General features: G+C 46.6%; 2 protein-coding genes across 36 annotated transcripts in view; both read right to left on the reverse strand.

Annotated features, from left to right (window-relative positions):
* Window positions 1-13,504, reverse strand: part of LOC309497957 (sialic acid-binding Ig-like lectin 14) — a 216,727-nt gene that overhangs the window by 32,690 nt on the left and 170,533 nt on the right. The gene's annotated exons all lie outside the window — the stretch shown is intronic.
* LOC309496007 (uncharacterized protein) lies at window positions 1,419-12,506 on the reverse strand. Of its 7 annotated transcripts, XM_082165923.1 has the most exons (10): window positions 11,128-12,506; window positions 10,470-10,499; window positions 10,304-10,381; window positions 10,165-10,218; window positions 9,598-9,684; window positions 8,607-8,645; window positions 8,322-8,454; window positions 2,081-8,230; window positions 1,872-1,990; window positions 1,419-1,764 (listed from the first exon to the last, which is right to left on the reverse strand). In XM_082165923.1, exon 8 carries the CDS (start codon window positions 7,609-7,611, stop codon window positions 3,037-3,039), a length of 4,575 nt encoding a protein of 1,524 aa, XP_082022049.1. In that variant the 5' UTR covers window positions 7,612-8,230; window positions 8,322-8,454; window positions 8,607-8,645; window positions 9,598-9,684; window positions 10,165-10,218; window positions 10,304-10,381; window positions 10,470-10,499; window positions 11,128-12,506; the 3' UTR covers window positions 1,419-1,764; window positions 1,872-1,990; window positions 2,081-3,036. The 7 variants fall into 7 exon arrangements, with proteins under 7 accessions (XP_082022049.1, XP_082022048.1, XP_082022047.1 ...); XM_082165922.1 differs by having other exon boundaries at window positions 10,165-10,381; window positions 11,128-12,505; XM_082165921.1 differs by having other exon boundaries at window positions 10,165-10,499; window positions 11,128-12,505.

Raw genomic sequence — 13,504 nt, forward strand, 5'->3', positions numbered from 1 at the left:
AAAAATACACTTTAATTAAACGAAAAAAACGATCCAGTGATGAAATGTTTTCTGTGTTGACACAAATCTTGGATGTCCATGTCTTAACTGCTGGGATAATAATCACACAACGCGCTTGACACGTCCAATTCGCGAACTAATGACTCCTTTGAACCGATTAATTTTAATGAATGGTTAAAACAACTGATCTTTCCAACAGTGAACTCATGAGACGTCTGAATCAGTGTATAACTAATCAGTAACACTTTACAATAAGGTTCTATTTATTACATAAATTACATAAAAAGTATGGTTTGCTTACTCAATCTTAAGCTTTAAAATAAATAAAACCACTTGTTTTTTTGAAAAGAATATTACTACATTTTTCCACACAGTGCTTTCAAGAATCGATAAGAGAATCGTTAAAGAATCGGATCAATAATCAGAATCGTCAGTGGCATTATTATTGATAAAATCTTATGCGAAGACTGTAAAATTATAATCAAACATTAAAGAACATACATGTTTTTTTAATAGTTTTTTTGAGATTTAAAAGATTAAAACATTTTGCTAACATGAGGTCTTGTGTCACTGTCAGTCTTTAACATCAGTGCAAAACTAGGGTATGCAGATTAAGACCACTATTCATCAGCATGCATTGATTAATCAAATGGCATGTAGCAAAAAAAAAAAAAAAAGGTGTGACCAAATCATATGCTGGTGCGACCAACTGAGAAAGTTGGTAGCACCAGTGCAACCAGTGGAAAAGTTAGTCTGGAGCCCTGCAACTCGCTGCGCAGTCTCTGCTCCGTATCTTCATCCAGACGAACGCGACAGCAGTGTAGGCAAACCCGGTGTAGTGCCGAATTCTGTGACTCTAGTAGGCGCTGTAGTGATGGTAGGGTTAAGATTAGGATTGGGATTAGGAGTAGGTTGGATTAGCACAATACACACTGCATGAAAATTGGGATTTCCGACCCCGTAAACGGCCGTAAATCTTCCTAATTTTCGGCAGTTAACGACAATTTACAGCCTGTGAACGTCGCGTTCGTCTGTGCCGAATATTGTCGGAAACGAACCATGACGTATGCAGAGCGCTCGCGCCGGAGGTGTGAATGGCTCTAATTACCATATGAATAGCAGCTCCCGCCAGAGAAAGGCTTGAATTTCCTCACTCACTATTGGTTGAACCCACGTGGTTTAAACAAGAAAAATCACTCGTGATTGGTTGGCAGATCTGTTACTATTGGTCACCCTCGCTCATTATAAATTAAAAAAAAATTAATATTTATATAAATTATGATATATAAATTATTTTTTTATATTCATAATATGCTATTCTGTGGTATATTCATGTCATTGTTAACCTATGGACTACACTATTATTACCATCAAGGACATGAATTTATAAAGGAAAGGAAAATTTGCCAGGGACATGCTGTTTATTCAAAGAAAGAGCTTTATTAGCACAAACACAAAACAATATACACCTATGTACAAAGCATAGATCATCTGCACACACAACAAATTGGAAGCTCAGTGTCTGTTTTCATCTTCGGAGCTGTAGGTGACTAGCGGCGTTCTCTCTGAATTCGATCCACTTTGAAAACGTCTGTGGTGCGTCGCCCTGTATTTAGGAGTCGCCTCTAATCTCGACTGCAGCGTAGCACAGAGCTCTGTGAGCTCCTGGCTGGTGGTTGAACTTCATCGGACATCAGATCTATGGTGGCGCACTTCCAAATGCCCACGTCATCCTCACCTAGCACACCGTCTCGCTTCTAGCAGCTGTAAAAACAACCAATACAGACAATCAGTACTGTGATGCACTGTGTATGGACACAAAACATCTATTAATGCACGTGAAAAATTGTCACATTGACTAAAAATCGTACCCTCTTTCTTCTCGCTCGACTCCGAGCTGAACTCTTCACAGCTTCGGCCTGCAATGCCAGATCTGGTTGTTTGTACCTGAAGCTCCTGCGTACTGTCTCGTAGTACGTCTTACAGGCAGCTGGAAAACAATTAAATGAGAGTGATATGAATAAAAACAACGCAAGTCACAGTAAAATGAAACAAGGAGAAAATAGTAAAAGTTACTTACAATGTCGTCATGATCAGCGTCATGAAAATCGTCTCGGTTACATATGGTAACCCTCGTTCCCTGAGGGAGGGAACGGAGACGTACGTCGTGGTGAACGACGAATAGGAATCTCGCTAGAGAGGCCAATCTACTTCGAGTGAAACTAAAACAAGCCAATACACATTGGCGTGCAATCATTTGCATCAGCTGCGCAGCCTCGCAGCGCGGGTATTTAACGAGCAGCTGGTGTGATTGCACTTCAGTTTTTTGCTGAGGAGCCAAGCCTGAAAAGCTGGTCGCCCCGGCGGGTAGCAGCAGATGTGGCGACGGGACGTACGTCTCCGTTCCCTCCCTCAGGGAACGAGGGTTACCATATGTAACCGAGACGTTCCCTATCGTCCGGTCACTACGACGTACGTCGTGGTGAACGACGAATAGGAATCCCTAGTAAAGCGCCACAGCTGCTGCACCCCATCCAGCGCCCCGTGTAAGCCTCCACACCTTCTTGCCTGGAAGGACGATAGGAGAGGGCTTACACCGAGAGTATCCGTCACTGTTGTTCCGTTATAACCCATACAGTGAGATTATTGGATAACACTGGGAAAGCGTGCCCGATCTGAGGGAGGGGAACGCTGCGGGAGCCACATTCTTAAGGAGAGTTATGTGGGAATAGACATATGGACTAACCCGAGGGTTGTACTGCATATGAGTAATGGGTGACTTAGCCCAAGGGAAAGACACGGGCTTCCATTAGGAGCAGCCGTGGAGAATATACACATATGGGATCCCCGTAGGGTCACACATATGGGACCCAGCCTAGACCCGGTTCTCAAGGATTCAGCGGACAAGGCCTGGCACCGGACACTCCGCCATGTCCGGGCCGAGGGTGTTTGGAGGACTCAACAGGTTTTGACTCTGGAGTAATAAGGTGCACAGTAGGATGCAGCAAGCCGACAGAGCCGGTACTCACCGTGCTTCTACCCGTTTAGGGTGAGAACACGGGAGGACACGGGCTCTACACGTAGGCTATAGAATCTAGCGAACGTGTTAGGTGTCGCCCAGCCCGCAGCTCTACAGATATCTGTTAGCGAGGAGCCACGTGCCAGCGCCCAGGAGGATGCAACGCCTCTCGTGGAGTGTGCATGCAACCTGAGCGGACAGGGCACGCCTTGAGATTGGTAAGCCAAGGCGATGGCATCCACTATCCAGTGGGCCATCCTCTGCTTGGAGACAGCCTTTCCCTTCTGCTGGCCTCCGTAACAGACAAAGAGCTGGTCTGAGGTCCTGATGCTTCGAGTTCTGTCCACGTACATACGCAGAGCGCGAACGGGACAGAGCAAAGCCAGGGCTGGGTCTGCCTCCTCCAGGGGCAGCGCTTGCAGGTTCACTACCTGATCTCTAAAGGGAGTGGTAGGAACCTTGGGCACATAGCCAGGCCGGGGTCTCAGTACAACATGGTTGTCACCCGGCCCGAACTCTAGGCACGATTCGTCGACCGAAAATGCTTGCAGGTCCCCTACCCTCTTGATCGAAGCCAGTGCAATCAGCAGCAAAGTCTTCAAGGAGAGAAGCTTTAAGTCTGCTGACTGCAAAGGCTCAAAGGGAGCATCCTGAAGTGCTCGAAGCACCAGGGAAAGGTCCCAAGAGGGTATGGAGGGAGGACGAGGAGGATTTAATCGTCTCGCCCCCCTAAGGAACCTGACGACCAGGTCGTGCTTTCCTACTGTTTTGCCATCTATGTGGTCATGATATGCTGAAATAGCAGCAGCATGTACTTTAAGGGTGGAGGGAGACAGCCTTCGCTCCAACCCTTGCTGCAAGAAGGAAAGCACTGACCCTATCGAACATCTTCGGGGGTCCTCTCTACGGGAGGAACACCACTCGACGAACAGGTTCCACTTCAAGGCGTACACACGTCTCGTAGACGGTGCTCGCGCAGAAGTGATGGTGTTAAGCACCTCTGGGGGTAAGTCACCTAGAACCTCCGCGTCCCGTCCAGGGACCAGACATGGAGTTTCCAGAGGTCCGGACGCGGGTGCCATAGGGTGCCCCGTCTCTGAGTCAGAAGATCCTTCCTCAGAGGAATGGGCCAGGGAGGGACTGTCACGAGGAGCATGAGTTCTGGGAACCAAGTCCGGGTGGGCCAATAGGGAGCCACCAGAAGGACCTGCTCCTCGTCCTCCCTGACTTTGCACAGGGTCTGTGCAAGTAGGCTCACTGGGGGAAATGCATATTTGCGGAGGCCCCGGGGCCAGCTGTGTGCCAGTGCATCCGTGCCGAGTGTTCCCTCGGTCAGGGAGTAAAACAACTGGCAGTGGGAGGTCTCTGAGGAGGCAAACAGGTCTACCTGAGCCTCTCCGAACTCTCTCCAGATCAGCTGAACCACCTGGGGGTGGAGTCGCCATTCTCCCGGGAGCACAGCTCGTGATAGCTCGTCGGCCACACGGTTGAGCACACCGGGGACATACATGGCTCGAAGCGACCTCAGATGCTTCTGACTCCAAAGGAGGAGATGGCGGGCGAGTTGCGACATGCGACGGGAGCGTAGACCACCTTGACGGTTGATGTACGCAACGGTCGCAGTGTTGTCCGTACGGACCAGCACGTCTCTGCCCTGTAGCGGCCTTTTTAGGCGGCTCAGAGCGAGACGAACTGCTAGCAACTCGAGGCAGTTGATGTGCCAGTGCAGTTGGGGGCCCGTCCACACCCCTGATACTGCATGCCCGTTGTACGTGGCACCCCAGCCGGTGGCAGAGGCATCTGTGAATACCACAGCATGCCTGGACACCTGTTCCAAGGGGACTCCTGCCCGAAGGAACGAGGGGTCTGACCACGGGCTGAAGGTCTGGCGGCACGCCGGTGTGATTGCCACCCGGTGAGTGCCGTGATGCCACGCCCATCTCGGGACTCGGCCGTGAAGCCAGTGCTGAAGCGGTCTCATATGAAGCAGCCCGAGCGGAGTTACCGCTGCTGCCGCTGCCATATGCCCCAGGAGCCTCTGAAAGAATTTCAGTGGGACCGCCGTCCTGCCTTTGAACGTGTTCAAGCAGTTCAGCACCGACTGAGCGCGTTGCTCTGTGAGACGCGCTGTCTGGGCGACCGAATCCAACTCCATACCGAGATAAGAGATCCTCTGCACGGGGGCGAGTTTGCTCTTCTCCCAGTTGACCTGAAGGCCCAGCTGGCTGAGGTGCCTGAGCACGAGGTCCCTGTGTTCGCATAACTGATCTCGAGAGTGTGCCAGTATGAGCCAGTCGTCGAGATAGTTGAGAATGCGAACGCCCTGTTCTCTCATGGGAACAAGGGCCCCCTCCGTGACTTTCGTGAAGACACGAGGAGACAGGGCCAGCCCGAAGGGCAGGACCTTGTACTGATATGCTCGACCCTCGAACGCAAAGCGCAGAAACGGCCTGTGTCGAGGAAGAATCGAGACATGAAAGTACGCGTCCTTCAGGTCGATCGCTGCAAACCAATCCTGGGGACGGATGCATTCGAAAATGCGTTTCTGCGTAAGCATTTTGAACGGTAGCTTGTGAAGGCTCCGATTCAAAACTCGCAGGTCCAAGATCGGTCGTAACCCACCACCTTTCTTGGGTACAATGAAGTAGGGACTGTAGTGCCCTGACCTCATATCGGCTGGAGGGACCGGCTCTATCGCGTCCTTCGCCAGTAGGACTGCGATCTCCGTGCGCAAGACATGGGCATCGGCTGCTCTCACTGTAGTGGAGTGGATGGCCCGAAACTTGGGGGGACGCCGGGCGAACTGAATCGCATAGCCGAGCCTGATGGTCCGAATGAGCCAGCGAGACGGACTGGGGAGCGCTAGCCAGGCTCGCAGAGACCGTACAAGCGGGACCAAAGGGACCGTAGGCGTACCCGGAGTGGGGCAGCGAGGTGGAACACAGGGGCTCGGCTCGGGAGGCTCTCTCTGGGAGGCGGCCCGTAGCGGAGTCTGAGTGTGCTGTGCAACACTTACCTGGTTCCACGAGGCCGGAGGTGCAGGAGGCGGCTTGGTTGCGTTCTCGAACTGCACACTGCTGCCTGCTGGCGATAGAAGAGGCGGATGAGAGTGGTGAGGATTCTCTCCTGGCTTTGCCGCCCTTCTTAGCGGGCTCCTGGACGGGCGGGGCGGCCCGCCTGCGACTGGCTCCACGGCGCCGTTTAGATGGAGGCTGCTGCGGCGGCGCGGGAGCAGGGGCAGACGCAGGAGGCCGCCCTCGGCGACGAGCAGACTGAGGGGCCGCAGGCGGTGGGGTGGGAGCAGCAGCTGGCCGTCGCGGCAGGATGTGTCTGATGGCCTCAGTCTGCTTTTGTACAGCCGAGAACTGCTGGGCGAAGTTCTCGACCGCGTCGCCGAAGAGGCCGGTCTGGGACACGGGGGAGTTAAGGAACCGGAGCTTGTCGGTCTCCCTCATGTCGGCCAGACACAGCCAGAGATGGCGTTCCTGGACCACCATGGTGGACATCGCACGACCCACCGACCGCGCGGTCACCTTCGTCGCACGAAGCGCGAGGTCCGTCGCGATACGAAGTTCCTGAAGAACTTGGGGAGCGTGACCACCCTCGTGCAGGTCCTTCAGTGCCTTGGCCTGATGGACCTGCAGCAACGCCATAGCGTGCATGGCAGAGGCGGCTTCCCCACAGGCCTTGTAAGCCTTGCCGGTTAAATCCGACGAGTACTTACAGGCCCGGGAAGGAAGACACGGTTCTCCACGCCAAGTGGAGTTAGGGCACAGTTGCATCGCAACGGCCCGTTCCACTGGCGGGATACGCGTGTATCCCTTAGCCGCCCCGCCATCAAGGGTGGTGAGGGAGGAGGAACCACTGGGACGGTTTCTGGCAGTAAAAGGTGCCGTCCATGTCCCCGTAAGCTCCTCATGCACTTCCGGGAAGAAAGGCACTGGGGTGGGTTGCTGAGAACCAGCACGCGCCACCCCGAGATACCAATCGTCCAACCTCGAGGGTTCGGGACACGGTGGAGGATTCCACATGAGCCCGACCCCTTTGGCGGCCCGGGAAAGCATGGCCATCATCTCCGGGTCCGTCTCAGGCACCGCTGGCACACCCGAAGGAGGCAGCGGTGCCGAGTCGTCGTCCGCAGAGAGGTCTGACCCACCCTCCGATGCAGCGATCGACATCTGGTCTTCAGGGGGAGCCCCAAAGGAGACAACCGGTACACACCGCGAGGATGGTCCAGCTTTCTCCAATGGGGGCTCCACTGGCTGCGGAGCGTGAGAGGGGTGAGGGTTCCTAGGGGGTTGGTTCCCCGAAGGAGACGCGCTCACCGTAATCCTCAGGTCACCCGTGTCACTGCCCGAAGCAACCCTCTGAGGAGGATTGGATCGAGGCAGAGGCACGGGGACTCCGCCCCTTTGCAGGAACGTGAGTCTCGACCGCAGCTCCGCGATGGTCATCTTCCCACAATGGGTACATGACTCATCCACCAACGCTGCCTCAGCGTGTTTAATGCCCAGACACACGAGGCAGCGTTGGTGACCATCCCGTGAACCCAGGTAACGACCGCATCCAGAAACACACAGATAGAAAGTCATCTTTAAAAAGACGCTCTCTATCTGTGTAAGCTCTTTTAGGGACTGCTCTCACTGGTGCTGAAACACGCAGGGGAACAGTCACTGCGAACACAGACAGGAATGTGCACCAGTCTGTGCGCTGTCTCTCTCTTACCAGCTGTTAGAACAGCCTTTGAGCGCTCTAATGGCGCACCTTACCAGCTGTTATAACAGCTTTTTTTGTTTGCTCAGTATGTAAAACAAAAAAAGACAGAGAAGGTAAAGAGAGAGAGAAAGAAGACTGCTCGCGCTGCCGTGCTGTAACGCCCGCACCGGGAAGGAGAGGTCCGAAAAGGCTTGTCTTGTCACTCTGTTTGTAGAACGCATCGAAGTGCTTGGCTCCGAAGCAAAAAGCTGAAGTGCAATCACACCAGCTGCTCGTTAAATACCCGCGCTGCGAGGCTGCGCAGCTGATGCAAATGATTGCACGCCAATGTGTATTGGCTTGTTTTAGTTTCACTCGAAGTAGATTGGCCTCTCTAGCGAGATTCCTATTCGTCGTTCACCACGACGTACGTCGTAGTGACCGGACGATAGGGAACTGGACTTGCAGACATAGCTCTGAGTAAAGGTTACGCCCTCGTTATGAGGCGAGGTTACTCTATGGACACAAAATGTATGATTAAGATCGTAAACTATAACGGATCTATTTTCTTATACAAGAGAATGAAAGCATATTCTTTGAATCTTACCTTTAAAATGTTTGTAAGTTTTTATGAAAGTAAAAAAATTAAAATGTAAGCTTTTTTTTTTTTTTTTTTTACCTTGATCCAGTTCGTAGCGCCCACAATTTGTCTCAGAGTTGTGAAGATGGCATACTGCTTCCTGTAAATTACAGGATTATTTACAATTATTAAACAAATAATAGCCATCACTCCCATGACCTCTTGCTTTGATGAAATCATGAAAAACAGAATATTCTTACATTTCACAAGGCCTGACAAAATACAAAAGTGACCGATGAGATGAATACTTACTGGGTGTCAACAGGTCTTTGCTCAGAGGTGCGCTAGCATCTTAAGGGCGAAAAAAACAAAGAATATTCAAAAATGTACAATTATTGAAATCAAACAAAAAGGTAAGAATTGCCACACTCTGCTCTTCTAAGCAAGACTGTCTGAAACATGTCATTAAGCCAATAAAATAAACTGTTACCAAACTTGATTCTCAAGCAGTAAGTAAAGACCAATTTATAGTTATGCGTCGACCTCCCGCTGTAGCTACAGAGTAGGCTGTGTACATAGCGTACCCTTTAGCACACCCTGACGTGCACCTCTCCCAAAATGTAACAATGCGTCAATTTTACGTGGACGAAGCGCTGTGATTGGTCTAGAACGCCTCCCTCGGGTTTCACAGGCTTCTTTCTGCATGTGTAATTGTGCGTCAACAGGGACAACAATGCAGAAGTATAAATGAAACAGTGTAGCCTATAGCGTAGAGGCTCGGGCTTCGGTCTGACGCAAAAGTATAAATCAGCCTTAAAGGATTAGTTCACCTCAAAATGAAAATTTCCTGATAATTTACTCACACTGAGTGACAAGATATCCATGTCTGTCTTTCCTCAGTGGAAAAGAAATTAAGTTTAAGGAAAACATTTCCATATTTTTAATGGCATATACTTTAATGGCAACCAAAGATCTCAATGTTCCAAGACGGTTCAAATGTCCGTCTCAATGCAGCTTCAGAGTCTCTACACAATCCCAGTCGAGAAATCAGGTTCTTATCTAGCAAAACCATCTGTCATTTTCTAAAATTATATATACACATTTATGTATTTTTTAAACAATTGTTTGTCTTGTGCTAGTCTGCTGGCATTACAGACATTTGAACCTTCTTTGAACATTGGGATTGTTGGTTGCCATTAAAGTATATGCCATTAAATATATGGAAATGTTTTCCTTAAACTTAATTTATTTTCCACTGAAAAAAGAAATAAAGGTTGGGGCAACAGATAAAGTGAATACTCACTGGAAATTTACTTGCGCTGAAATCTGGCTGCAGATTTCTCCGGGTCAGAGAAGGCTTCCACAAGACATTCAAAGTTTGACTTAGAGTCTGAAACACATGAGTCAGCCAGTAAGTACGGTCATGTTGCCTATACTAAATTAATAATGAAATACTGGAGTCATTACTACGCTTAATTAAGAGTGAGAACCTACTCATCTTGAATGGACAAAAAAAGCGAATGTTTTAGTTTCATCTTTCCATAGAACATTTGAAAAGTAACTGACACTACTGGAACTTCAAACGGGCAGAGGGACGACCAGACTCTGACCATAGACCGCTGCCCATTTGAAGTTCCAGTAGGGTCAGTTACTTTTCAAATGTTCTATGGAAAGATGAAACTAAAACATTCGCTTTTTTTGTCCATTCAAGATGAGTAGGTTCTCACTCTTAATTAAGCAGCTTAAATAACTCTGACCAGCACTGTATATATTTAAAATAGATTATTCACGAGCAGTAAAAAACTACTTGTCTTGAATGGAGTGTGACTTTGTGCAGAGCAATGTTTTGAGCAGGGGGAAAAGTACTTACCAGGAGTGGACATTTCACTGCCAGGACGCTCCACTTGGCTAGACATGGCACAATCTTTATTAGATAAAACACATGAATAAGCCTGTGACTTATGTTGTACACAACACAATATTATGTTTAAGTTGTCATCAGTACTCACCAGTATTGTGCAACATGCTGGTGTCCTCAATGGGCTGCAGCTTCCTTCGTACATTATTGAAGGGAGTATATCTTGACGCTTATACAGAGGTAATGTAAAATAAAATATATAAAGTTAAAGAATTTAATTTTTAAACTGCAATTATAAATTAAGAGAAAACGATTACCCCTGATATTCTCATCCGAATCCAATAATACTGCAAAATAAAAATAAAATCAATCATTTGTATAAAATTTCAGGCCCAATTTGTATCAACCGATTTTATATTTCAAATGTATAAAATATCTGAAAATGAGAATACCATTTCTAACAGAACCCTCCGAATTTTTTTTTTTTTTTTTGTGCTTCCTCGTATCTAATCACCTCATCGTCCTTCTCCTCTGCCTGGTAACGTTGTTACGTTAGGTGTCACATTCACGACGCACATTTATAAATTAGACAATTCACCTTTAAACCCACCTTGCATCATCTGTGAACCCCGTAGCAAGCTGCTATATGGACAAGCTAACTTAGTTAGCAAAGAGCTAAGTTAGCCAGTCAGACTCAGAACTCTATGCCATGCTGCTATCGGTTTACGTGCAGTTTAGTATCCCAAATTGACATATTCTCTCGTGTACAGGCTAGCTAAAATAACATGGAAACTGAACATGAACCATGAGCAGCAAGCTAACTTAAAAAAAAATAAAAAAAGCGCCAAAAGCTAACGAGAAGTTGTTTACACAGAGAGTGCGCGCGCGCGACCGGCTCTCTCTCTCTCTCTGGTCGTTCTTTTAGTTAAAACATGCGCCCCGTCACAAACGCAGCCGTTCATCTACATTACTCACCGATCAAATAAGACTTTGGCGGACGCTAAAACAAGTTCAATGCAGGAAAATTCATGCGTGAGTTTCCATTAGACTCGCACGGTAGCCAGGCAAATGGCGAGCTCAGCTGTTGTTGACGCTGTGTGTGTGCGCTTCAAGATTATGACGCAAGTGCTAAGATTCCGATTGGCCAAGAGAAAAAGTGCTAAGATTCCGATTGGCCCAGAGAAATGTAAATTATAAGATTTATCCAATAATGTTTCGCAATTCTAGCCTTCATGGCAGTTTACTGTGAGAAACAATACAGAAAATACAGGAATATATAATTGTTTGTGTTTTGTTAGCTTAAGTTTCAGTGTGGATTGTTTGTGTAACCTTTAGACATTAATGAAGATAATTTAATATTTTGTCTAAATCATGCAGAAAACCATCTATCTTTGGATAAAAGCGTCTGACAAATGGATAAATGTAAAATAATATATATTGCCACTGTACACTGTAAGTCCAGATGTTCCTTCATGAACAACAGCCTTTTAAAGTGGATTTTAATGTGGTTATTCAATTTGTCCCATTTTGTCTGTTTAATAATACTGCTATCACAAAAAGGGCAGTGAAAATTTCTGCAACATGTTGTGCATTGCTCCAAAAGTGGTAGCGCTATTCAAACTCCACTGGCTACCTGTCACATTCAGGATTGATTTTAAAATTTTACTATTTGTGTATAAAGCTCTTAACAAACCGGCCCCCCAATATCTGACCAATCTCCTCTGCCCGTACACTCCATCTCGTACTTTGAGATCCAGTGATCACTGTCTTCTTATCGTGCCCAGATCCAGACTTAAAAAACGAGGCGACTGCAGGCCCAAAACTTTGGAACAGTCTACCCCTCTATATCAGACTAGCTCCCTCAATTTCCATCTTCAAAACATCCTTGAAAACTTATTTATTTTCTCTTGCTTTTAATACCCTTGACTATGATACAACTATTGCCTTTTTTTTATTTATTTTTTATTTTTTTTTATTGTCCTGTTTCTGCCCTGCATTTTATCTATTGCCCTGTACAGCACTTTGGTCAGCCTTGGCTGTTTTTAATTGTGCGTTATAAATAAATATTGTATTGTATTGTATTTTTTTTTTTAGAATTAAGTTAATACCTTTTAGTCACCTGGGATAAAACTCCCCCTGCTACCCTCATTTGCATTTGTAAAGCTCACAGCAGTCTCATTTACATGTTAAAGCATTAGAGGGAGGGGGGTCACGGGGCAAGCAAGTCCCACGCCAATTTCCGACAATTTCCGACAGTTTGCAGTGTTGCCTGTAAATTGCCGTTTGCAGTCGTAAACCTGAACTTCCACGACAATCTACAGCGCCGGTAACTGTCGAAAATCCCACTTTTCATGCAGTGACAGCGCCTACTAGGGTCACAGAATTTGGCGTAACACCGGCAATGCAATATATATCATGGCACAGAATAATATCTAGTGCCTCCTTAAAAAATTTTTTTTTTAGATATATAAATTTGATATGAGTAGATTAAAACATTCATACTGTATGCCTATCTGAGTGTGTTATAACCATACTTATTAGTGAATAATCAGAATAATAAAAAAATGCATGTAAACTGTGAGTGAAGAGTTCTGCTCGTGTCATGTAAACATCTTACTGCGTTTAAGACCTTAGTCTGATTATTAGAAATAATCGCATTATTGGTGCACATTAGGGCTGGGATAAACGATTATTTTTTAAACGATTAATCTAGCGATTATTTTTTCGATGCATCGATTAATCTAACGATTAATTTTTCCAGGCCGATTCGATTTCGATTCGATTATCGATTATCTCCCCATTAATTGACTACTAACAATTTATACATGTTGATTTACATATCTGAATGAAAAAACATAAATTCCTTAACATTGCAATATATGTTTATTGCTCTTAAAATTACAAAATAAAAGACTATACAAGTGCAAAGTAATGCATTCTTAGTCAGAGATAGAATTCAATAAAACCTTGAAGCCTTGAAAACACATAGCTTACTGAAACAAGCTTACTGAACACATAGGGCCTAGCTTACTGAAAAAAAGTTCTTTCAGATGAAAATAACAACAACTTGATGTCTAGCATTCAATAAAAAAATAAAAAAGGGCACCCAAAATACTTGTTTAGAGCAACTGAAAGAATACAGTAACCAATGTAAACTTGAGGGCTTTAAGCTAATACAGAGAGTGCTTTTCCAACAAAAAAGAAATAAAAATTAACAGTGGGAGCCAGCAGCCTGTCATGAAAAAAAAAAAAAAATCTCCGAATGCTCCACGTGAAACTTTGGTGTTCCGCCCTTTTTCTATCGTGTCTAATGATTTTGGTTAATATGCACGAGGGAGAGAGAGAGAGCAAG

This window comes from Leuciscus leuciscus (assembly GCF_965113295.1).
Source record: "Leuciscus leuciscus genome assembly, chromosome: 4".
In the NCBI taxonomy this organism is placed as follows: Eukaryota; Metazoa; Chordata; class Actinopteri; order Cypriniformes; family Leuciscidae; genus Leuciscus; species Leuciscus leuciscus.

What these genes read in the sequence shown, in the direction of transcription:
- LOC309496007 (XM_082165923.1), bottom strand. Translation starts at nt 7,611, where the DNA reads ATGACTTTCTATCTGTGTGTTTCTGGATGCGGTCGTTACCTGGGTTCA.